The 26,094-nt window shown below is 44.1% G+C and overlaps 1 protein-coding gene across 2 annotated transcripts; it reads left to right on the top strand.

Moving 5' to 3' along the window:
* The first annotated feature begins 299 nt into the window (after positions 1-299).
* On the top strand, positions 300-2,821 carry HELT (helt bHLH transcription factor). 2 transcript variants are annotated; one of them, XM_045550702.1, is made up of 4 exons: positions 300-762; positions 1,227-1,331; positions 1,605-1,701; positions 2,150-2,821. In XM_045550702.1, the coding sequence occupies exons 1-4, from the start codon at positions 736-738 to the stop codon at positions 2,644-2,646; spliced, it is 726 nt and encodes a 241-aa protein (XP_045406658.1). In that variant the 5' UTR covers positions 300-735; the 3' UTR covers positions 2,647-2,821. The 2 variants fall into 2 exon arrangements, with proteins under 2 accessions (XP_045406658.1, XP_045406657.1); XM_045550701.1 differs by having other exon boundaries at positions 2,147-2,821.
* The last annotated feature ends 23,273 nt before the right edge of the window (positions 2,822-26,094 follow it).

Here is a 26,094-nt window from a genome sequence, read left to right as displayed (position 1 = left end):
AATAAAGCGGTGTAAACAAAAAGGGGGGAGAAGGACGTGTCACCAAGTCGTGTGAGAAAAGCCTGGGAACAAACGGGGCGCCTCCGTCTCCAAGAGCTCTCCCTTGAACCCGGCGGAACAGCCTATTAAAGGCTTACTTAATTACTTTAATGACTCTGGACAGGCTTTAAAACGCACTCGGCGCTGGGACGGCGGGCTTGCTGGGATTTGTAAACAGGCGATCGTGTGAGACTCAGCGGTGGGACTAAAGGAGGCGACATTGTTTTGTGAGGGTCCTCGCCCCCCGGTGCCCGTGGCCGCTGCGCCCCTGCGCTCCGCGCCCGCGGCTGCTGCAGGCGCTCCCTCGCCCGCCGGCCGCAGTTGACCGCCTGCCTTTCCCGCCCGGGCTGTTGCCATGCAAATGTTATTCCCGGGCCGATCACGTGTCCTTTGAAGGGCCACGTGGATTAACAAAGCTGATCTGCCCCCAGCTCGCCCCCCTCGGCAGCTAAATTTTTTTTCTTAACTTCTTTAAAACTGATCTTGAATGCATACATCCTCCAAACGCAGCTCCCCTAATCCTATGGAATAATTCAACTCGTGAATGCACTTGGAGCCCTAGATGACCGCTTTATAAGGCAGCCCCTCGGAGTTGGGAGGCTGCAGTCTACCTGGGACACTCGAGGAGGCACACGAGGCTGAAAGTGGACGGGTGCCTCGCGCCACCGCCTCTCCCGAGGGCGCGTACTGACCAGGATGTCAGACAAGCTCAAGGAACGCAAAGTGAGCCGGCTGAGCCGAAGTGGCGCTTGCGCCCTGGTGATAAAGGCATTTGACTCACCGACCAGCCGTTTGGCTGGACGGACGGCAGGGACGTGGCCACATGGGACTTTGCGTGTAGAAGAATCCCGAGTGGTTTGGGAAGGGGATGGGAATAGACAGAGGAGAGTCCTCCACCGGGAAAAGCCCACGCCCGGAGGCTGGTGGCCACCTCCCCAACGCCCTGGCGCTCAGCTAGGAGGAGTGGCCCAAGCGGGGAGGGTGGCTGGAAGGGGAGCGCGCCAGGCGCGGGCGTGAGAGGGCAGAGTTCAGCTGGCCCGAGCGTGGCGTGGCGGGGGTCCGTTCCTGGGGCGAACCTCTGAGCAGCGTGAGCGTCTGGGAAGACGGTCAGCACGCGGCTACTACAGCCGTGCCTTTGACGACTCCCCGGGCACAGCCATCCTAAACTTACAAACCTCTGTTCGCAGAGAACCCCCGTTTCTCATAAAGTGATAGAAAAGCGGAGGAGGGACCGGATCAACCGCTGCTTGAACGAGCTGGGCAAGACGGTGCCCATGGCCCTGGCGAAGCAGGTAAGGTCGGCAGCCTGGAGCCGGGTGCCGGGCGCTGGGAACCCTCGGCTGCCACTCTCGGCGGAGACGCCGGAATCTGTGGTCTAGGAGGGCCTTACTGAGGGCCTCCCGCCCCCGGGGGCTTGAGCGCCGAGCAGGCCAGGAGCGGCCCTCGCTCAGATTGCAGCGGCGCCCTGCTGGCTGGTGCTCTCCAGGTATACCGCGCCCGCCCAGCCTGCGGGCGCTGGCCCGAGCCCGCCGGGCCGCTGCGAGGAGCCCTTCCTCCTTTTGCAGAGTTCTGGGAAGCTGGAGAAGGCGGAGATCCTTGAGATGACCGTCCAGTACCTGAGAGCCCTGCACTCGGCTGACTTTCCCCGGGGAAGGGAAAAAGGTGGGCACAGGTTAGGGACAGGGAAACCTGCGCTCGGAGCGTGCGCCGCCCTGAGTCTGGGGGCTCGGGAGGGGAAGGACGGGGCGTTCCGGAGAGGTCTGGTGGAGGTCTCCGCCGCAGGAAGCTGCAGGGGTGGGAGGCCAGGGCCTGCAAAAGCGCCTCTCCTGTCTGCGCGATGGCCAAGCGGCGATGATGACTGGTTTCTAGGGCTGCTGGTTGCGACTCCTAGTCTCAGGTGGGGTGGGTGGGATCAGGCTGTCAGGGTAAAAGGGGGTGTTTGCTCGATCTTTGCCAGTCTCTAGACTGCCGAGAGGAGAAGGCGGGCCTTAAATGGAAACTTTGGCCAGAAGATGTGATGGAAGATGCCCTGCGCTCTCCTCGGGCTCTGGGTGGGGAAGCGGCGCTCCGGGGTTTTTCCTTACTACGGTCTTTCTCGCTCCTCCAGCAGAACTCCTAGCAGAATTTGCCAACTATTTCCACTACGGCTACCACGAGTGCATGAAGAACCTGGTGCATTATCTCACCACAGTGGAGCGGATGGAGACCAAGGACACCAAGTACGCGCGCATCCTCGCCTTCTTGCAGTCCAAGGCCCGCCTGGGCGCGGAGCCCGCCTTCCCGCCGCTGGCTTTGCTCCCGGAGCCCGATTTCAACTGTCAGCTGCACCCGGCGGGGCCTGAGTTCGCTGGCCACAGCCCCGGCGAGGCCGCTGTGTTCCCGCAGGGCGCGGCCTCGGGGCCTTTCCCCTGGCCTCCCGGCGCGGCCCGCAGCCCGGCGCTGCCCTATCTGCCCAGCGCGCCAGTGCCGCTCCAGAGCCCCGCGCAGCAGCACAGCCCCTTCCTGGCGCCCGTGCAGGGCCTGGACCGGCATTACCTCAACCTGATCGGCCACGCGCACCCCAACAACCTCAACCTGCACACGCCCCAGCACCCCCCGGTGCTCTGATGCTCACTCGCCAGATTTCTCCGCGCGTTGGGCGCTGCTTAGGAGAAATACTGTATATAATTGTACAGGTGTAAATACTGTGACCACAAAAAAGTAGGTGTGGGAAGGCCAAGAGCGAGTTAGTCTTCTGAAGGATCTCCCCCTGGCAATAAACGTTTTCTAATAAAGACCCCAAGAGATGGACTTCTTTGTTGCCTCCTGCTCATCCACAGCCCGTGCCCTCCAAAGTGCCAAGGGCGCGAGGCTAAGGGCCAAGGTGACGGCCCTCGGTAATTGGTGGGGGGCCCACTGCGGAGTCTGAGGGAGGGGGAGGCTCGATGGAGGCTTAAGCAGATATTCCAGGCGTCGCCTGGGGGCGGGATTCGTGGCTACCCCAAAGCGCAGATCGCACCCGCCCCTAGGGCATCTTGGGCATTTGCCTTAGGAAGAGGGGAGGCGTGGAACAGTACCCTCGACTCTCGGAAAATGCAAATCGAAGTACCGCCCCAAACTGGCCTCGGCGTAGTGTAGCCAGCTGGGACGTGGAAGCCCTTCCTGCCCCGAGGCAAGTGTCCCGGAGCGCGCGGGCCACACCCTCCCGAGTCTGGAGCGTGACTGAGTTTACAGCCTTAACAAGCCCCTGTAAAAAATATGAGAAGCTAATAACGTGTCTAGGGTATGGCTTAAAGATAACATTGGTGGAGGTTTTCTGACTATCTTCCGATGGCAACTACTCGCCGCTGGAGGGTTCAGGGAAGCTGGCGTTGCCTTTTGCGCACGCATCAGCCCAGAATCGGAGGTGCTGGGCTGCCAGGGCAGGGAGATGCGCTCCCCCAGGGCATTGTTCCCTGTCGACTCCATCATCCGTTACTGGCCCTGGGTCGAGATGCTGGGTTCTCTGTTCAAGCTCTCAGGCCTGGGGAGAGAAAAGTCTTCCTTTCTCTCCCTTTCCCCAGGCGGGATTATTTATTTATTTATTTAAAATCTTGCTCCACCCAGAAGTGGTGAGGAAAGTTTGGAGTCTAGATGAGACTTGGCTAGTGATTTTTTAGGGGATTGTGATTCCAGTGCTTCTGTGCCTTACCCACAAAATAGTGGTACATTCATTTAAAATAACAAGCTAAAAATCATATTTTTCTAAAAGCAAACAGCAAAATGAGACTGCTCGTTGTTTTATGTAAACAGGTAAAATAAACAAGGTATCCAACAAGCTAAACATGTGTTTCTGGGGATTTACATTTTTTCCACTATTGATTTTTTCCTTCGGGCTTTTGTTTCCATCAACTCTGATGCCCCTTAAATAATTTGAAATCATGTGGCACGTTTTCCTCTTTGATTCCAGAGTCCATTTAGCTGAGCTAGGTGATTTGCCTTCTCCCAGGTTAGCTGGAGGACAGTAAATTAACTTATTCCATTTCTCTGGACAGGGTTTAAGAGAGCTCACTCCCAGACTGTTTACCAAGGTCATGGAATGGGATGACCTGCAATTTGTAAACCATCAAACTTCATTATACAGAGACAGGGAGGAAAAAAAAAACCCTCATTACATTGCCCATAAAGTGAAATTTATATATGTATATTTTGGGGGAAAGAAAATCTGTAAACTTTATAAAAGGTTTTTGCATGTAAGGGGTTCTTGAAATTACTTATCCGTAAAATGTGAGATGTCTCCTTTTTTTAATGAACTGATAGAGTTGGAGCATCGAAGTGAGTTAAGAGCAGGAGGCTTCTCAAATAACAAATATACGTTGAGCAATATGGGATAAAAACAAATTATGCAGAGATGGGAGAGAGGATGGTGCCTATTATAGGAACACATGTCTTACACTCATTTTCATCAGCGCTGGGTACAGAATATGAAGAAGGCCTTTCAGGATTTTTTTTTTCCTCTGAGCATTAAGCCAATCTGAATTCCCTTCGGCAGTGAAGCATTAAAGATATAGTGTTACCCTGGAAATATAAATTATTAATATATTCAGCATTTTTGTCACTTCTCAACTGTTAACCAAATTAGACAAAACTTTCTTTTGCTAAGTAGATTTTCTCTTTGGGATTAGCTTTGGGAATGCACAGGGCCACCACAGTAAAAACTTTGGTCATTTACATATAATTTTGCAAACTTCCACTGGGCCATGACAGTCTTTGTACCTCAAATGTTGGTATTCTTGATTTTTTTTTCTTTCTCATTTAACTGTGGAGGATAAAACCCTGCTTTGGATTTACAATGACTTTAGGATAAAAGTCTCCCTCCCCTTTCTCTCCTTTCCCTTCTCTCTCTCTCTCTCTCTCTCTCTCTGTGTATGTGTGTGTGTTTTGTGTCTTTTTCTGAAACCTTCATCCAAAATCCCAATTCTCCAGGCTTGGCCAAAAGTCAAACTTGGAATAGTTTGACTTTGCAAAAGATTAAAAATGTCACTACAAAATGGAATTGATTCAGATCAGATTGTGACTTTAATGTGTTCTTCCTGCACTGTCTCTGACAACACATTACCTCCAGCCTCCCCGCCCCAGACCCCCCCACCAGCCCCCCAGCCCCGTCTGAGTCTCTTATACCCAATCTCTTCACTCTTTCTTTAAGTAAGTTGTATAGTAATGGTTTCCAAGAGAGGCCCAACCAAACCCAGAAATAACAAAAAACAAAAAACAGTGGGTTTGGCTGGAGGTAACCCATTGTGATGCCTCTGAAAGGGGCAACCTCTTGTTTCTTGGGCTTCATCCTTGAGTGGGCAAGAATAAAAATAATCATCCCCATGAAATCAAAGGTTTTCTCCAGGCGCTTGAGGAACAAAGCTGATGGCTGGTGCTGTGGGTTGGTCCCCGTGGCTCTGCAGGGCTGGAGCTGGTGGCTTCCAGGCCCTCCAGCCGCCCCTGCCGAAAGGGCAGTAATACAGAGCTCACTTGTGCTTCCAAGCACTGTTGAACAAAGACGGCCCATGTGTCAGTGGGGGCCCCTCCCATCTGAGCTGCTGGGTACCAGGAAAGAAAGTGCGGGGGGCTGCCATGGAAGTGCCTGAGCCCACAAAGGTGAGGAAATCCTAGGAACCTGGTAATGGGTGTCTGCACAGAGTAGCACACCAAGAAAAGGAAGGCCATACAGCAGACGTAGTAGGAGCTCCATAAATTATCTGTGGCATGACTGAATGAACGGCCTATCAGTACTGAGTCTCCTGGAATTCTGCATTAGGTCCACCCCGGTCCTCAGTCCCTGCCCTGTGTTATCCGAGACCAGCAAGTAATTGTACAGACACTCGGAAATCTGTGGAGTAATCTACCTATGCACATTCTGAGGATTATCAGAAGGAGCAATGGCCTTGCCTTTGCCTGCAAAGTCTACCTTGTGGCCTGGCAGCAGGAGACAATGCAGGCCCAGCTAAATGCAGACCAGGCTGTGGATTCAGAACTAGCCTGATGCGGTTCTGCTTCTTTCACGTGGAGAAGATCCGAGGCTGGGCTAGTGACAGGGCACTCTCCTTCTGCTGCACTAGCTATGCAGAGTGTGGCTCTGGAGCCAGCCTGCCTGGATTTGCATCCCAGCTCTGCTGCCTACTTACTGTGTGACTTTGGGTGAGTTGCTCAGCCTCTTGGAGTCTGTTTCATCAGCTATAGCACAGAGACATCACAAGTGCATCTCTCATGGGGTGGCTATGAGGATTAAGTGAGTTGGCACACTCAAAGCACTCTAGAAACTGCCTGGCCCATAGTGGATGTCCAGTTAGCTATTATAATAATATATTTTTAATCTACCCCTACCTTCCAAAGAGTCAGATCCTTAGGGCCACTTCAAACTAAATAACAAGGTGTCCTGCCAAATCATGAAAAAAGTCTTTAACCCCAGGGCTTTTTCTTAAACTCCAGGGCCTGCTCTGGAACAAGGCAATTTTCTTCATTTAGGGTAAGTGGAGTTGGGGATCTCGAATTCCAACCCATGGTTAATCTTGCAGCTGTGAGCCCTACTCCAAGCTATGATTGGCAGTCAGAGCCCCTCTAATAACTTGGCAATGCTATGCTCACACTTTTTTATATACAGAAATTCGGCCTTGTGTTATTGTACAACAGCTCTTGTACCTGCATATCCACACTCCCTCTCTGATTGCACAGTCTGATGCCTATTAACATACAAATCTTGGCCATTGCAAATTCTTTTCTGGAACAGGGGGTAGATAAACTAATTGAACATTCCTTAAATACACTTTCTATGACAGCTTGATGCTCTTCTCAGCATTTCCCCCCATTTTTTTCCAACCCATTTTTTCCTTTCATCTATCCTGTTCATCAGCTGCTGCTCCACTCTGGGCTGCAGGGTCAGGCCTGAGGAGTCAACCCTAGATGCAGGTCACAGCCCTGCCACAGACCCCCAGTTCCCTGGACCCTGTCCCAGGACTCCCTTTCCCACTGGGTCCTCATTCTCCCTAGTTTTCTGGTTGCTTTGGCTCCTGACATCTGACTGTCAGTATCCGTGGCCTGGTGTGGGAATTGGTCCGTGTCTATGTGCGCACACCTGTGTATATCTGCACATATGTCTGCAATTGGGAGGCACTTTCATTTCCCAATCCTCATGGCTCTGTGTGGAGGGATATTACCTGAGTAATCCTCTTAACATCTCTCACACTCCTTTCATAGTCCTCAGTCATCTGGTTGGAGTGTCTGGAAGGAGGACCCGGGCATGCTCTGCTTAGCCCCTTCCTCTTGGGCACCAACCTGCCACAAGAGGCAAGTGAGCATCCCACCCAGCTGCGTGCAAGATTCCTAGCTCTTCCTGTGCTTTCTATGGATAAGTTTAACTCTAAGGTGAAATGTTACAAGCCCAATCTCCCTGTACATTGACGTCACATCCTCCAATCAGTCACAAAATAGACATTTTTATTTCTACCTGACACCTACATCTATATCTCAAATGGTTCTGAGCACAGATAAGAGGAAAAAAATGAGCTTTTATTATTGACTATTCTAAAACCCCAGAACCTCAGTGCTGATATGTGTGCAGCTAGAAGTGGAGCTCCACACATCTGCCTGTGTGCACCAAGCTACGGTGCAGGCCCAGGAGTGCCACACGTGTGTGCACAGGGTGTCTGCCTGTGTTCACAAGTGTGCATGTGTACAGAAAGCAAGTCAATAAAAATATTAATACATTAATTAAAACCTTATAAATATAATGAAACTTTCTTACTATGAATTTCTAGGAGACCTCTGTGATGTTTGCAACGACACAGAAGCAAGCCTCCTCTGTCATCGTTCTGTTAGAGTTGTATCGGTAGAGGTCTTTCACAATGAAATGTTTTCATTTCCACCCACCAGTACCAGGACTTTTTTTTTTTTTAACATAAATAAATATGACTTTTATATCTACATCAGAATATAAATTTGTGGTCTAGCCCTTCCTTGCTCTTCCTAATTATAACATAAAGTATAATTGGTGAAGAAAAAAAGTGCTATAGAGGGTAGCCATGGAGAAAATGCACACAAGTTTTAGGACTAGAAGTCACAACCTGTCTCTGCACTTTTGGATGTGCTGTGTGCTGCATGTACCTATTGGTTGCAGTCGTGGCTGTGCACGAAGCACTCAGCCCTAGCAACTCTGGGGGAGTCAAGAGGAGCCAATTCTGGGCACTTGGAGATACTGTTTTGGAAAAAGGTCAAATTGGAGGGGGAGACATTTGCAACTTGATAGTCTGGCCACAAACAATAAATTTGTGAAAGCTTGAAGAATCCCTGATTTCACAAACCCTTTCTACTCTGACTTACAGTAAAGAGGTACACATGAATGCAGTTGGATTCCATCTGAACTACATTACAGTTCGGTCAAATAAGAACTGAATAGTAGCCATTCTGGCCTTGAACCCCAGGCTGATGATGGCCCCAAACATACGTGGTAAGGGAAGGCTATAGGAGAAAGCATTTCATTGTTCTATTGTTAATTTCAGAAGAAAGAAATTGAGCAAATCATTTCTCAGAATGTAATAAAAAATGGAAAGATAATTTCTAAAACTACCAAACTAGGATTATATTATCTGTTTCCTTGATATGAAAAGAACATTTATCAATGAGACAATATTTTCAAACCTTTTCAATTGTGTATTAGAGAAAGAAACACCAGGAAAGTTGAATATGTTCATGAGATGCCTGGAGTTTGGGAAACAGTAGCTCCCAGGAAGCATCAGATGACTTTATGTGAGGACAGTCCCGTAGGTAAGGACCAAGCAATGTGGGTAGAAAGAATATATGATGAAGTTACGTTGCCCTGGATGGTGGCTCTCTGGCATTGGGTGTTTGCTGTGATTAGCAAGTTTCTTCCAAAAAAGATTTATAGTCTATTTTCCCATCTAACTTCTGGTCATATTTTGACATGGTTTGGTAAGTCTCATCTTCATGAAAGAGGAAGTTGCAGAGCTTTAGAACTGATCTGAGTTCTGGGAAGGAAAGGTAGCCACTGGGATCAGAGTCCAGCTTCTTAAATGCCCTCTATAGAGTCTTCCAGTCACCCTGGAGCCACAGAAAACTATTGGACAAATGAACTCTTCCTCCCCAAATAAATGTAAATATATCAGAATACATATGTTTCTACCCTTCCCTTCTCCTCTTCTTTCTCTTACCCTGATTCCCATCTTTTCTTTTCTTACAGGGTAGGATTCAGTTATCCCTGAGGTTTCTTTTAAGGCAAAACCATCCCATGCTATTATATAAGGGAAACAGCACTTTGGTCTCATTTTGAGATCTACCCTCACCCACAGGGAGAAGCATTAAATCTGTCGGCCTATATCCACCCAACCCTGACCAGTCTCTCCCTTCTCCTAAACTCCACGTCTCGTCAATTTTACCTCCTGTCTCTTGAATCCATCCATTTCTGTCTCCTCTGCCACAGCCACAGACCAGGCTCCTGGTGTCCCTTTCAAACCCCTGTCCCAGCTCTCCACCAATTCTCCCAGCCTCTGTTTTGCTTCCTCTAATTCATTTTCAGCATGGCAGCCAGAGTGATTTTTTTCTAAAACATAAATCTGAAATTCCTCTCCTTAAAATTATTGAATGCCTTCCCATTACTCTTAGGATAACGTCCAAGTTCCTTGAGAGATCTTCCCATTGTGGCCCCTATGTACTTCTCAGGCCTCATTGCTTGACATTACCCCAAACTCAACATCCAGGCACGCCGAGCGCTTCCATTCCTGTGGTGTACAGAGCTCTCTTTCACACCAGGCTGTTGCAAATGCTGTATTTGAGAGGCAGAGAAAAGTTTAGAGTACCTTTTCCCTGAAGCGATTGGTCAGCACACCCAGCCCTGCTGAGTCTTCTCCAGTGAAAGGCTGGCCTTCATTTTCCTCAGATGAAGGGAAATGCATAACTGCAGTGACATCATACGCATTCACACAAATCTGTCTCTGAACCGGCTTCAGAAATTCCAGGTGTGAAACACTGACAAAATTATATGAAATGAATGCTCTATGTTTTTTCCTGGACTTTTTCAACAATTATTATAATCAAATAACATCACCGTTTGAGGCACTAATTATTATTACCACTAAGAGGCAAGATAATTATTATTACCACTAGCTCCAGGGCACAAGGTGACTAAGAACATGTGGCCTGGAGCTAGATGACTTGGGTTGAAGCCAGGCTTGGCTGCTGCCTAGTCGTATGACCTTGAGCACATGGTTGAACAGCTCTGTGCTTCCATTCCCACCAGTTAAATGGGACAATTGTGCCTGTCCCACTGGTTAGTGGGAGTATTCAAGCAGTTCACAGGGCAATGGCTGGCCAATAGGCCGTGCCCAGTAACTGTTAGCTATCAGAGGTAAAGTTTGCATGAGATTGCAATGTGGACTAAAACTGTTTCCTTTGAAATTGGTGACCTATTCACAATACTAAATTTTTGAAAAAATAGTTTATCTTGTCAATTCATTGCCTTTTTTTCTTATAGTCTTAATTTTAGTGTTTCCTCTCTGCGTCAGGGAAGGTATCAAGAATGAAAGAAAGGAAGAGATCCTTTTTAGGACTTGCTGAGTGTCGGGTACAAGGGCAGCTCCAGACGTCTCAGGTCGTGAGAGTTCACAGCAGACACCTGGTTAAAGTGGGGCTAGAGGATTTGCCTTAGAGCTGTGTTTACACAACAGACACCCTGTTGGGAGCTGCCTTAGTGGCGCTGGTGGAAATGAGGAGAGGCTGACTTGCCCAGAGGTGCCCCCAACACCCCCCCCTGGCCTGGCATGGTGATAGGTGCTTCCATATGCAGTCGCTCCACTTAACCCCCACAAGAACCTCCACCAACGGCGTCATTGCCCACAAGCTACAGGAGAGTTTGTCCAAAGGCATGTAACTGTTTTGTGGCAGGGCTAGGGTTCCAATGACAATGTGCTTGCTTCCTGGTCCAGCCCTTTCTTCCATGCAGCAACTGCCACAATCAGGGACATTTGCACACTTTATTAAGACAGTAAAATCTAGGTCTAAGTTTAGGAATACTCTTCTTCCCTTGTGTAGAGTTGTGGTCCTCCACGACATCAAAAGTGGGCAGTTGAATGTCCCAACGTACAGCCTCTAAAATTCAGGTTTAAAAAAATAACATAACTTCTTAAAACTAATTACAAAGGCAATACATGCTTATGGGAGAAAGTTGAAAATACATAGGAAAGTATAAAGAGGATACAAAAAAATAACTACAAACCCACCATTCAGATATAAGCACTGTTAACTTTTCTGGTAAGCTTCCTTAAAAATCTTTCTATACACACACGAACTTTTAAATACATTTTAAACAGCTAATATGTTTATATGGCACAAATGTTAAAAGTACAAAAGGGTATATGGTGAAAAGTCAGCCTCCCTCCCACCCAGCCACCCTGGAATCACTATCACCAGGTTTTGTGCATCCTTTAAAAGATAGTCCATGCAGACACATAAACTGAGTAATTTTTAAATTCTCACTTTTAAAAAATGGTACATTATTTTCTGAGTAAATGCAAACATACACGCAGCTTTCCTGATTGTGTAGGTCTGACTCACCTCTACCTCCTTCAGTATCACGTCTCTTTCCCAGCACTTCACACTCACATTGGTTCAGGTTGTTGCATAGGCTGCACAAAATCACCTTGACATCTGCTTTGCTGATAAATCCCGTGTGAGAGGGATCAAGTTCCTGCAACTGTTTTCTGAGATCATCTCATAAATATCCCACTCAAGGCATGAGGAATCAGAAGCACGTGAGGCTGAGGCTGTCTTCAGCAGGCTGCAGGGACATTACAGTGTGCAAAGTTGCGGAGCAGCTCTGTGCACAACATCCCTCAGTGAACTAACCCTCTCTATGTGGTAAGGGTCGCTGGGTCTAAATAACTTGCCTATTTCCCTCCCTGACAATTCTGTCTTCCAGATACTTGCAGTTTCCTGAACTTGCTGACCTCTCCCCTGCCATTGCATACCCTCTGTCCTCTGATTAGAAAGTCATTCCACCACCATCCCAACCTCCTCAACCTCTCTTCTTTATCTGGGAAAGTCCAGCTTCCCCTTTAATAGGGAGCCACCAGCTCTTTTGGAAAGCTTTCTCTCATGTCCCCATCTCCTTACCTCCCCATCCCATAGGCACTTCTGTGTGTTCCTCTTTACAACCTGTGCAAAACCCCTATCATGCATTGAGCAAGTATCTGTGAAGTGTCTGTACATGCCAGAGAGAGGGAACATCTTGGCGAAGGCTCAGAAGCATGGAAGAAGAACTTTGGGGGAACTCATGGTTGTCTCATATGGCCGGTGAATCATTTTAAGACTTTATTAGATATGCCTTTTAGAAAGAGCACTCTGGTTTCAGTGTGGAAAAAGAACTAGAGCGAAGCAAAACTAGAGAGGAGAGACCAGTGTTTGCTGCATTTCTGTGGGATTTCTCTAGAAAGCGCTGAAGTTTATTCAGTTTATTTGAGTTTCATAATTCTGCACTATTTTTGATTGTTGACTTATCTCTGAGCTTTTTAAAAGCACACAAGGCCAGGCACAGTGGCTCATGTCTGCAATGCCAGTACTTTGGTAAGCTGAGGCAGAAAGATCCCTTGAGGTCAGGAGTTCAAGAACAGCCTGGGCAACATAGCAAGACCCCATCTCTACAAAAAATTGTTTTAAAACATTGGCCAGCACAGTGGCACACGCCTATAGTCTCAGCTACTCAGAAGGCAGAGGTGGAAGGATCCCTTGAGCCCAGGAGTTTGAGGTTACAATGAGCTATAATCGTGCCACTGCACTCCAGCCTGGACAACAGAGTGAGACACTGTCTCTAAAAAAAAAAGCACACAAGATTATATTTATCTTTTTAGCCCCAGAACCTAGCATGGAGTTTGGCACAGAGTAGGGGCTGAAGAACTATCTATAAAAGACACATGTAGTACTTCCTTAGAGTAGCTTAGTCTCTAAGATTAGGCTCTTTTTTTGTGAAATTGAGTAGAGCAAGAATGCAACACAAAATGGAATCTCTTACTATTTCTGTTAAAATATACTTTTTTTTTTCTTCTGAGACAGGGTCTCACTCTTGCCCAGGCTAGATTGCAGTGGCACAATCACAGTTCACTGCAGCCTTGAACCCCTGGGCTCAAGCAATCCTCCCACCTCAGCCTCTGAGAATGCTAGGATTACAGGCGTGAGCTACTGCCCCCAGCCTCCTTGGATTTTGTTTTCAAAAATAGTTTTAACACCAATGTGCATCCCTGGACAATATGGTTTAGTTTTTGTGTGCTCATTTTAAAACATTTGATGTGTCTTTTAGATCTCTTTTAATCTGTACATCTCCCTCTGTCCCTTCATTTCCTTACACTTTATCTACTGGAAAACCCAGGCTATTTGGCGTGGGGAGTTTCGCAGAGTCTGGGTCTGGATGGTGGTGGACACGTGGTGCAGCCCAGCACGTTCCTCTGTCTTCCCTCTTCCTGCAGCTGGACCAGAGGCCAGATCACACTCAGGTGGACCCCTTTGGCAAAACCAAGCACTTTAAAAAACAAAACAAAACAAAACTGGAATGAACTAAGGCTTCATTTCATTTTGGCCCTTTCAGAGTTGCTCCCAGCCCCGCCTGTGCTGGGCTGCCAGTCACAATAGGGTCACTGTGCCCTCTTACACCCCCTTTTGGCTCTAAGAGCTCACCACGATAATCAGTCCCTCTGACGTGGACAAAAGTGACCACGACAGCTCACTGCTTTAGGAGCAGCTCGCTGGCCTACTGAGCTGGGAGTCTTCAGTCCAGTCTACTCACTGACACTTGACACTTCACCTACAAAGCTTGGTGACATGGGGCGATGTTCTCTTTTCCTCCCTGCACTCAAATACACCAACCTCTTCCCCGTTTGTTTCCCAAATATTACTTTCAATCATACTGAAGGAAAAAATATTGGCTTAGAAGTTTAAAACTGTTCCAATGACCTCGTTTACAATTCTGACATGTAGCTTTAGGTCTCTTTTTATCTTGAGTGCACTTTTGGCTCAGAGACATTTAAACACCACAATTATTAACCATCACTGTCAGCGTTGTGTCCTATGATCCAGCTGATCAGAAATTCAGTTTGATCATAAGTGGATAGCTTAGAACTGCCATTCTAATCACTTAAATTTATGGAGCACTTTTTTTTTAAGAATAAAAAATACCTTGTCAATTTTTTTTTCTCGAGGTGAAACAATAGATCCTAATTTTCAGAGCAGACTGAGTCACATAGCCAATTCTGCTGAAGACGGCAAAGGCAAGTAAAATAAAGCCCCTAGGCCCCCAGGCGAGATGGAACAGACTCCTCATAGCAATGAGACACCAAATTATAAACAGGACCTAAGGCCATGCCAGGCAAGGGTTAAGTCATGCACACGTACACTTAAAGAATAAACTATGTTCTGACTGCCATAGGTTTTTCTTTTTCTCTAGCAGCTAAACTAGCACTGGCCTTGAGATAAGTGATATTAAACAACTGCCGCTCGCCCACTGCTAGCTCAGCTGACTCACTGACCCCTCTGTTCCACAAGCCATAACTACAGCTTTAATTGGACAAGAGCCTGATTTCAGTAACTCTCTCCTGCTAACAGACTCCTGACCATGGACTAGTTCTGGCCGGTTTACAGAGGCTGCACACTGAGTGCCTTTGTGTCTCTGCTTCACTTTTTGACATACAGAGACTAATTTTCTGCATTTTAATGTTAAGTCTCCACCCCAAAGTGAACATGGGTTGTATGTAACATACATGTTTCTTTAATCTGCATGCATGCATCCCTCTTTGTAAATATTCATAGCTCCTCCTATAACCTGTTGAATATGTAGGTTTAGCCAACCTGATCAGCATAAAGCTTCTGTCCCAACCTCCCTCCCTGCCTGCCTCCCAGCCTGCAGGTTGTAACCCTGTATAAGAAATAAAACTCTCCTTTCCAAATTTATGAACTCTTATCTTTTCAGTTGACACCACAGAACTGCAGGTCATTATGGGCATTTCCCTCTCTCTCTTACCTATACACACAGTCTGTCACTGAAATCTCTGATCTTTCCACTTTTGTCCCCACCCTTTGACACTCTCATAGTTCAAGCCGCTATTAAATACTTCTCACCTTTGCAACAGTCTCCTAACTGGACTCCAGGGCAACATTTTTGGCTTCTCAAAATCTACTCCCACACAGCAGTCTGACCAGCCTGCTTAAGTAGAATTTAGCTCATGTCTTAACCTCTTGTTCCTGCGTTGGAGTAAAACCCAAGCTTCTCACCACAGTCAGTGGGACTCTGTGCTCCAACTGGAACCCTCCTGTGTAGCCCATCCCCTCCCACTCTCCAGGGTGTGCCCTCTGCACCAGGCACTCTTGTCCCCCTTGGCTGGTTCCTCAGAAGTGTCCCAGGCCTCATCAGCATGGGGCCTTCCAATGCTCGTGCCCCTCCACCTGTCACCCTTTCACTGCAGGTTTCAGCTCTGCCTTTGTGCACGACCCCTTCTAAGTCAGATCGCCCCTCACCCACTAAATACCTGGTCATAGAAACCTGTTGCTTTTTTCCCCTCCAAACTACTTATCATAATAATTTTAAATTGTAGTTAAATATGCATAATATAAAATTTACCATTTTAACCACTTTGAAGCGTACAGTTCCGTGGCATTACATTGCTGTGCAACCATCGCCACCATTCATCTCCAGAAGTTTTTCATCCTCCCTAACTGAAGCTCTGTCCTCATTAAACACTAACTCCCTTCTCTCCCCATGCCCTGTCCCTTGACAACCGTCATTCTACTCTCCGTGTCTATAAATGTGAATACTCTGGTACTTCATCTAAGAGGAAGCTGCTTCTACCCTAGTTGTCCTTTTGTAACTGACTTATTTCATCCAGCATAATGTCTCCAAGGTTCATCCGCATTGTAGCATGTGTCAGAACAAGGGTGAATGATCTTCCATTGTATTCGTATACCACATTTTATTTAACCATTCATCCACTGGTGGACACTTGTGTTGTTTCCATCTTTTGGCTATTGTGAATAACGTTGTTATGAACACAGGTGTACAAATACCTGTTCAAGTTCCTGCCTTCAATTCTCCTGAGTATATACCCAGAAGTGAAATTATTGGATCATATGGTAGTTCTGTGTTTAATTTTTTAAGGAACCCCCATACTGTTTTCCACAGGCGCTACACCATTTTATCAATACATTCCCACCAGCAGGGCACAAGGGTTCTAATTTCTCCATATCCTCACCAACACTTGCTATTTTATGTTCTTTTTTTTAAACAAGAGCTATTCTAACAGGTATAAAGTGGTGTCCCATTGTAGTTTTGATACATATTTCTCTAATGCAGATCAAATGTTCCATTAATGTTGAACACCTTTTCATGTGCTTACAGGCCATTTGTTTATTTTTGGAGAAATGTCTATTCAAGTTCTTTGCCTATTTTTAAATTGGGTTGTTTGGTTTTTTATTGTTGAGTTGTAGGAGTTCTTCATATATTCTGGATATTAACCCTTTATCAGATATATGATTTGCAAATATTTTCTCCTATTCCATGGGTTGCGTTTTCACTCTGTTGATAGTGCCCTTTGATATACAAAAGTTTTTAACTTTGATGAAGTCCAACTTATCTATTCTTTCTTGCTTGTGCTTTTGGTGTCATATCCAAAAGTAATTCATAATTTAAAATTATATATATATATATATATTTTTTTTTTTTTTGAGACAGAGTCTCACTCTGTTGCCTGGGCTAGAGTGCCGTGGTGTCAGCCTCGCTCACAGCAACCTCAGACTCCTGGGCTCAAGTAATCCTCCTGCCTCAGCCTCCCGAGTAGCTGGGACTACAGGCATGTGCCACCATGCCCGGCTAATTTTTCTATATATATATATTTTTAGCTGTTTGTATAATTTCTTTCTATTTTTAGTAGAGACGGGGTCTCGCTCTTGCTCAGGCTGGTCTCGAATTCCGGAGCTCAAATGATCTGCCTGCCTCGGCCTCCCAGAGTGATAGGATTACAGGCGTGAGCCACTGTGCCCGGCCTAAAATTATATATTTATGTGAATTTTTTATTATATAAATGCCTGCCCTAACAGATTATAAGATACACGAAGGCTGAAACCTCTGTTTTGGTCACCGTCATAACCCAGTACCTACACTGGGGCTGGTAACTAGTAGGTGTCCTGTTATACATATTTGTAATCTGATTAATGCATATCTTCTCATGTTTTTTATTTGTGATGTTGTATGGTATCCAATCAACTTGCACATTTATATGAAAAATATTTATTAATAAAGGTTATTTCTGGATGGCATTTAATTCTTATTGAAAATTCACACTAAATTAAGACACATGAATTTAAATCAAGCCACATGTAAAGTTTCAAGAAATGTTGGGGGGGAAATTAAACACAACAGAAACTATATCAATGGCATACCTTAAAAACATATTATTTTTTCCAAATCTTCACAGAACGAAAATTAAATGATTAAAGACACATCTCTCAGGTTTTAGTCATTTCATTTCAGATCTGATATAACTTCATGATATAGTGCTTCATTCTTCACTGGCAGGTTTTCAAAAGTGGTATAGACCTCCTTCTTAGATCAAATGAGGGGAATAGCCCTCTTGCCCTAGCTTAAGTGATAGCCCAGGTAAATGCTAAAAGAACTTCCTTTCCTTTCTGATTTTGTAAACCGCCTGGAGAAAGCTAACAAGTATTAATCTGCATCTTAGATGAAGCAAACCCACGAGATTCTCTTTCATTCTTGTATTTAAGTGCTTGTGGGAATGAAAATCGAAGGGACTTGTATTGTCAGCTGTAAAACAGCAGGGGGAGCTCATGAGGCGTTGTAGGTAGCTATTACTAGCCACTCTCCCCCCTCCAAAAAACAACATTGCCTTAAGTATAAATTTAACAGCACCAAAGAGAAACCCAAATAAAGAGGAAAGGAAGCAAAAACAAAACAAAAAAATCTTCTAACAAGAGGTGCAAATAGCCAAAATCAATTTCATAATAAAGGACTGACACAACCTAACACCTGCAAACCCCTTCCCAAACCATGCTTGCTGCACAACCCCATGCTCCTCTAGGTGCCCGGATCCATGACTGCTCTTGGCACTTGACCATCTGCCTCATGTGTCAAACCTGAGTTACTAGACAGCTGGCCTGAAAACGGCTGTGCTTAGATTTTCTAGATGTGTTTTAGAAATATCCAGTGAAATTCTTTTTGGGGGAACAACTTAAAACGGTGTAAAAAATTAGGTTGTAAACCACAGAACAGTTAAAGAATATAAGAAATATAGACCTTCTTCACTGGAAAGAGTGAAGAGGGAGCCAGGAGCTACATCCTGAGTTTTAGGGCAGGGTAAGTCACCCCCTGTGAGGACAGGGTGGTGTGAGAGATAGGAACAGAAGAGTATTTCCCACTGGGGGGAAATCACAAGTGACGTTGGTACTGCTTGCCATGCTGTCCTTTGCACCCTCACCAGAGAGACAGGAATCAATGTTTAGCATTAACAAGTCATCCACAGCTCCCATTCTGAGGCCTAACAGCAGACCACGCTGTGAAGCCCGGGAGAACCATTCCCAGATGACTTAGGCCGGTCACTGGGCTCACCAGGGATAGCATGGGAGGTGAGGTCTACCTTTGCTGGTACTCTATCCACAAGTATCTCTGAACCACAGCTAAGCATCTTGACTACATCTTGAAGTAGTTGTCACCTCTTCTACGGGGGCTATTTTTGGCATTGGGAAAATGGACAGATTTTGGTGAGTGACCAAAATGTCTTACAAACTCCATGAAGTTCAGGGTCTTGTCTTGGTTTGTGATCAATATTAGCCAAAGAGTACAGATCTCTCCCCATGTTATTTTGGGATGAATATTGAACCTTTAAATAAAATATTGTGAGTCGTAATTGTACTGGAACAATGAGAGAAAGGAACTAGGATAAATATATGGCTATGTGGAACTATACTGCTAGTTCAGTTTTATGTCATTGACTTTTCTATGTCTGGAGACTTCCAAGGGCGTTATAGAAAAGCAAATTGCTACATAATAAAGCGGATGTTTTCAATAAACTCCATCAAATGAATGCTTGTATAATTATGAATAATTACATTTAATTTTCTTTGAAAGATTATCTATTTGTTCTCCCAAACTAAATTATAATTTATTCTTTAGTAAAGTGTATATTTTGAAAGGAAATTAAACTGTAGGAAAGAAGGGCATTATGACAGTATGACCTTAAAAAAAGAAAAACTCAACCAGACATGGTGGCTCATGCCTATAATCCTAGCACTTTGGGAGGCTGAAGTGAGAGGACTTCTTGAGCCCAGGAGTCCGAGACCAGCCTGAACAACATAGTGAGATCCTGTCTCTACACAAAGATAGAAAAATTAGCTGGGAGTGGTGATGTGCACCAGTCACAGCTACTTGGGAAGCTGAGGCAGGAGGATCCCTTGAGCCCAGGAATTTGAGGTTTCAGTGAGTTATGATGACTCACTGCACTCCAGCCTGAGCAACAGAATGAGACCCTCTCTTAAAAAAGAAAACAACACACACATACCCCTCCAAAAAAGAAAAGAAAAACTCTTTAAACAATGTAAGTTTTCTTACCTTTTAAAAAAGACATACATATTTTCCTGTGTGAAGCATCTGAAGTTCATTTTAGCTAAATCTTCAGATTCTTTTTCTACTGCCGATAGCGTTTGGAAATCAGATTTTTAATTATCTTAAATAACTTCTGGGGAAAAGAAAGAATAAAAGAAGCTTTGTTTATTTTCTAAATATGGATTTAATTCAATTATAAGAGAAATCTCAGAACTAGGTTCCAATTTTTATTCAGGTTACATAAAATATTAGAATTCACCAGAAACCCCAAATTATAGTGTTCTTGAGGAATCACAGAACAACATAAAAAGTCAACAAGCTGTAGAATGAATTTCATATCAATAAATCAAGCAAAAAATATGCGTTCCTTTTTCTGCAATATTTATTCAGGTGGTTCTAATGAGTAAAGTAGAGCTAAGTCATGCTAACTCTATGGGACTTAGTTTTCTCTTCAGTAAAATGAGGGGTTTAAATTAGATAATTCTTAGGTCTCTTCTAAGATCTAACACTCTAGAACTCTGACAACATAAGCATCCACCCCCAGTAGCGCTATTAAACTATAGGAAACACAAAAGATCTACTTGCTTAAGGAGCCTAGATTGCTACCTAATTTTAGAACTGGATGGATCACCCTAGTGTAGTTATGTCCTTGGAAGAAACTGTGGTAGGGAAGGGACAGCTGATTGAATTTTGAAATGTTCCTTGGTGACAGAAACTCACTTGAGAGCAACATAAATATCCATTGTTGTTTTATATCTATGTCTGATTGTTTTCTTACTGATTTTTGCCTCTGGCCGAGGAAGTTACCAGGAAGTTAAGCGTAGGACCTGACTGATTCATACAGGTGGGCTTGCCCCCATGATGGGAATGCAATGTAACACTTTTATTTTTGCACATAGTAAAAGATGTTAGTATTTAATAACATTGTGATCACTACTTAAACATTATTTATTTATTGCTTTGTCATTACTCATCATTACTTAAATGTATGCTCAATAAGAACACATAGTAAATACATACAAGTACAAAGAAGAAAAACCCCAAATTTCATAAAAATCAGCTGTTAACCTTTTCACGTACCTTCTTCGCTCTCTGCTCTCTGTGTGTATATATGCGTGATTGCGTGTGAATGTTCAATATATTTTAAAATTAGGGATTATATTTTCATTCCAGTAGGTAAATTATGGAGACAAGGAGAATGGAAGCAAAGGCTCCTTAAGAATGAAAGTGATCTCGGGAGTTATCTTGGGAGACAGAGAGGGTTTGTGATCTGGCAGGGGATGAGTAGGTTCAGCTGCATCTGTAAAGTCTGATTCCTTAAAAGAGAGAGAGAGAGAGAGAGAGAGAGCGAGAGTGAGCGAGCGCTAAAGCCAATATGGCGAAATGCTACCATGGTTGAATCTGTATAGTAGGTGAATGAACATCTGCTGTATCCTTCTCTGTATTTTTCTGTACATTTGAAATGTTTTATAATTTCCAAAATAAGGAAAAGCTAGAATTGCTGGTATGACTGTGTGCTGCGTTTATAGCAGTTTTATCACTTCTGGGGTCTCTGTTTGCTGTGGCCCTCCCTCTAGGAGTGTCTACACTTCTGCTTTTTCATAAATTGCTCTTCACAAAATTCAGAAACCTCTCATACAGATTTCTTGTCAAAAAGACTGGGTAGCCCTCTACTGAAAAGAAAGGTACTATCATTTCAAAAACCCTGTCTCTTTCCTTAGTAACATAAAACTTCAATTGCCCCAGAGTTCTCAGAGCCTCGCAGAACGCCCAGCATAATCATGGGAGAGCAATAAACACTAGACACAAAATGGTAATGCCAGCGTTTGATGTGATATTTTCTCTTTCCTATTACTATCCCAAGATGATCAATCTTTTAGAGATTGAAAGTTTTTTTAAAAATTGTTCAGAGATGACACAGACTTATGCAAATTCATGACTTTTGGTGCCTGTGCCTGAAGGGCTTGCTTGAGCTGGAATGTCCTCGACTCACCGAATACCACTGTAGTCAGAGAGTTCACCTTGTGCATTACACACGGCAGTGGCTCGTCCACAGCTTCCTGAGCTAAGCTGTTCCACTGACAAGAGTATCTTCACTTTATCCGGAGTAAAGACTATTCATTCACCTTTTTAGAATTCAGATGATGGAAGGGCTTTGGCAATTTACCCAAGGTAATTTGTCCTTCTGGAAAATTGCTGAAATGCACCAAAATGTACAAAAATTCATTTTTAAAATTTCATCACATAAAAGGAAATTTATAATGAGATTTTAAAATCTGATGATGTAGTAGATTTCCATGTTGGTAATAGAGCCTACCTTTTCAAACTTTCATGTAGTACTACAATTTTCATTAGCATCTTCCTTGGGTACTCAAGAGATTCACTGCTGCTGCAAAGTAACAATTGTAAGATTCCATACAGTACAGCAAGTTTTTATTTGATGGTCCCGAAGAAGAACAGAGAAAAAAAACTACAAAGAAAATCTTCTTGAAAATCCAAAAGACCTAACAGTCAGAAATTATGGAACACTTTACCAGAACTGTTGAAGGATACTGAACAAGTGACTTAAACAGTCTTTGTGACGTTTTCAATAAAAACAGAAATGAGGAACTTGGTTCCCATTAATTGAGCACATTTATTCAGCCAACACAAGATCTCTCTTTTTTCCCCCATTCAAGGAAAAGCTGACCCTTTGGTAAGGAAGAAAACAACCAGTGAGTGAGCAGGGATGATATAGTGTGAGGGGCCTCCCCAGCTTAAGGATGAGACCCAACCCAGAAGTGGGGAACACAGACAGGATTCCTGCCCCGAGCCCACAGCCTAAACTGGGTGTGCAGCCCGAAAATGAGGGGACTGGCAGTAACCTCTTTGACAGCTTTTAAAAAAGGAAAAAGCAACTCCCCTTCACTCCTCTCCACCCCTCGTGAAGACCAGCATGTTTTCTGAAGACCCCAGAGCAGCCCCAGGCACTCGGCATGGGTGGGCAGGTGCCAGGCCTGGTGCTGTCACTGATGGGGCCGCCCAGCAGGGTTAAAGGGGAGGTGGCTCAGCTCCTCCAGGACCCCGGAGACCTGACACAGGCACACCCAAGTGCCCTGAATAAAGAGGCTACAAAAACACAGTAGCCCTTAATGAGTTATTTTTGCGCTTGGGTGAACGAAGGGCTGCTTCAGGAGGCGAGTGGCGAAAACCTTCCAGGCTTTTGTGTGGAGAGAAATGGCAGGCACTTTCCATCCTTTTCTAGGGGGTGCTAAAAAGAAGGCCTTTCGGAGTCTTCACGGGAGATGTGGATTTTAAGGGCGACCTTAGGTCATACAGAACTAATCAAGCGAAAACAATAAGAAAATGAGCCTGACAGTCAGCAAGTATCTGAGGACTTTATCAAAAAGAATTAGAAATGGACAAATTCACTGGGAACTGAGAAGGATCAAATCTGCAAGGTGGCATTGTGTGGCTGGGATTAAATTATTTATTCATTGTTAATTTATTTATTTATGTATGTGCAAATGACCTTGCTGCCGCAGGTGCTAAGGGCCTCTGAAAAGGCCGGGATTTTTAGATCCAGGCCTAGAATATTGGTCCATTTAACTCATTCTTTCCTTAAGGCGATCAGCACTGACTTTTATCTAGGGAGATAGAGGAGGAAAAACCATATGTGCGCAGAGAGTGATGCAGGACTTGAGCAGCCTTAAGGACCCAAGTAGTTCAGCTTCATTCAAGATTCTAGGGAGGGCGCCATGCAGTTTAATGTCCAAGAAATTAGCAAATGAATGCTTATGTCAATATGTGAAAAAATCCCTGGTTAGTTGAAACAGATAAAGAGCCTCTGGGGAAACCCCAGAAAAGGCAGGCTCTTTTTCTCTTCCTTTTTAGTTAATTTAATTTAATTTTTAAAGGAGGGCACAGCACTTCTTGAGTTCTATGGTAACCCACAAAAGTTACCAAAAAGGGGTCTAATGGATCCTTGATCTTGTACATGCTTGAAATAGCCTCAATGTGACTACTGGAAGAAATAAAGAGATTGTATCAGCCATTCTCTGAGTCGTGTTCACCATTCAATCGTGTCCTGCCCAAATTGAAAAGCAGAGCATCTATCTTTACCTCTTATCCATGACTAAGGAGTAAAAACAAGTAATTACCCTGTATGTACAACAATCTAGTTTGCAGAGGAAACCTGAGGGTGAAATCAATAATGACCTTATTTTCTCTAGGTTTAGGCAAATAATGATGAACAAAAATGGTCATCCTGTGTTCCTGCTGACCCAGCACAGTGGGGATGCTGTGTAGGACATGACCTTTGACGGAAGAGAACACAAGAACTCAGCGTGGGGGATTCAGACAAGCAGTCACACGTATTGAAGCCAGTAACATCAAGCCAGCGAATTCTCCTGGAGGAGAAAGATCCACTTACTTTGCAAAAGAGATATGTGACAGCGAACGATCCCTGGAGGAGAGTCTTTCTGCTAAATTGGTAAGGGATGCTAAGCAAGGGATACAACTCGGGAAATGCTGCCTTTCATAATATATGGCTGTCTCTCAAGGTGAATTAGAAGAAACCTGTCTTGAATTATAAAGAGGTAAGCTGTCCCCAAAAGGGAGGAAGAAGGAAAGAAAGGAAAAAGAAAAGAAAAACCAAAGGAAACTTCTTCAAATATAATGGCAAGATTTTTCTTTTGTAACTCAAAGGCATTGAGGTGTACATAATAGCAAGATTTTCTTTCACATATTCAGTCATTCTTGGTCCCTAAAATATAATAGATTATTAGCACCTTAGCACCCAAGTGCTAAATAAACTAAAATTTCTAGAGGAGAAAAGAAAAAACATAGAGGACTTTCCTATATCGCTGAACATCTTTAACTTATTCTCCACTGTTTCAAAAGTTGCAGGTATTTTGACATTAAATACCAAACGGCCTAAAAAATAAAAATTTCAAAATAATTCCTCTCCTCATAAATTTTCTCGGACTTACCTAAGAGTAGAGGGATTGTCAGTCCAAAATCAATAACAGTCATAATCCAAAGCTTCATAAAATTATGAATTCCTTAGATGTATTTTCAACTCCTGACTTCCACAGTTAATTTTCACATGTTAAAGTTCTATTTTGCTTGTGGCACACTGCTATGTAGTAATATGTGCCTGCTTTGAATAGGAATTTTAAAAGTACTTTATTCCTAATTAGGTTTTTATCTGTAATCCGAATAGTGCTGTATTTGAAGTAATGGAGCTAAACATTTAAATTTTTCCCCATAATGGATGAGTCTTCTTTCCCATTATTCCAAATTAATGAGCATTTTTAAATACTGTAACAGAATAAAAGGAGTAAAAGGAAGGATCTATTTCAATGTATTTTTTAAAACAACCACTTTGAACACAACAGTTTATTATTCCTGGTACAAGAAGACAGAACTTATCATTTAAAAACAAAACTTTGATACCCACACATTAATTTGTACTCTGTAAGAAATTTGCAAACGAGTAGTTTCTAGAAGGAAGGGGAGAAGCAACTCCGTCATTTTCTTATTTTCTTTTCATCTATGAAGTTTGATTTATTGAAAGCTACCAGGGAAGAAATTAGCAGGTGTCATCAAAATAGATTTAATTTTTAAATCAGCACAGAAGACTCTTTAGGGAATAGATTGTATGCAGAAAGGAGTCAGCCAAAAAAAAAAAAAACTGCAGCATTTTTAAGTGCCAATTTTCCAATTAATTTTTACCAGCAATACCCATTTCACTAATGCTGTTTATGAGCTGGACATGTCAAAATAATCATTCAAAAATAAAGATAGCTCAAGTACTGAATTTTATCATTAAAATATATATATATTTTATCATTAAAATATATATATATATATATATATTTTTTTTTTTTTTTTTTGAGACAGAGTTTCGCTCTGTTGCCCAGGCTAGAGTGAGTGCCGTGGCATCAACCTAGCTCACAGCAACTTCAAACTCCTGGGCTTAAGCAATCCTACTGCCTCAGCCTCCCGAGTAGCTGGGACTACAGGCATGCGCCACCATGCCCGGCTAATTTTTTTTTCTATACATATTTTTAGTTGGCCAGATAATTTGTTTCTATTTTTAGTAGAGACAGGGTCTCACTCTTGCTCAGGCTGGTCTCAAACTCCTGACCTCGAGCGATCCACCCGCCTCGGCCTCCCAGAGTGCTAGGATTACAGGTGTGAGCCACCGCGCCTGGCCTATCATTAAAATATTTTGCTTTTTCCTTGAGTGTTGGGAGATCTTTTTGTTGATGACTGCTCATGCAGAACACAAGCAGATGCTCTGATTTTGTGTGTGCCTCGTAGATAGGATGCTGCTCCTTAGCGCTGGGTGAGTCAACGTTGGCAAAGAAATTCAGAAGTTGTCCTTTGTAAGCCCTGGTATCACACAGAGCAACCAAGGCAAAAAAGCATCATTATTTTACTAGACTTACCCTTTCCAG

The sequence above is a fragment of the Lemur catta genome, chromosome 5 (genome assembly GCF_020740605.2).
Source record: "Lemur catta isolate mLemCat1 chromosome 5, mLemCat1.pri, whole genome shotgun sequence".
NCBI classification, from domain to species: domain Eukaryota; kingdom Metazoa; phylum Chordata; class Mammalia; order Primates; family Lemuridae; genus Lemur; species Lemur catta.
The sequence above is the reverse complement of the archived record's forward strand: the minus strand, read 5'-3'. Positions and strand labels throughout refer to the sequence as shown.

What these genes read in the sequence shown, in the direction of transcription:
- HELT (XM_045550701.1), top strand. Translation starts at nt 736, where the DNA reads ATGTCAGACAAGCTCAAGGAACGCAAA. An exon ending in CCATGGCCCTGGCGAAGCAG is followed by an intron (nt 1,332 to 1,604) that starts GTAAGGTCGGCA and finishes CTCCTTTTGCAG; the next exon opens with AGTTCTGGGAAGCTGGAGAA. An exon ending in TCCCCGGGGAAGGGAAAAAG is followed by an intron (nt 1,702 to 2,146) that starts GTGGGCACAGGT and finishes TCGCTCCTCCAG; the next exon opens with CAGAACTCCTAGCAGAATTT.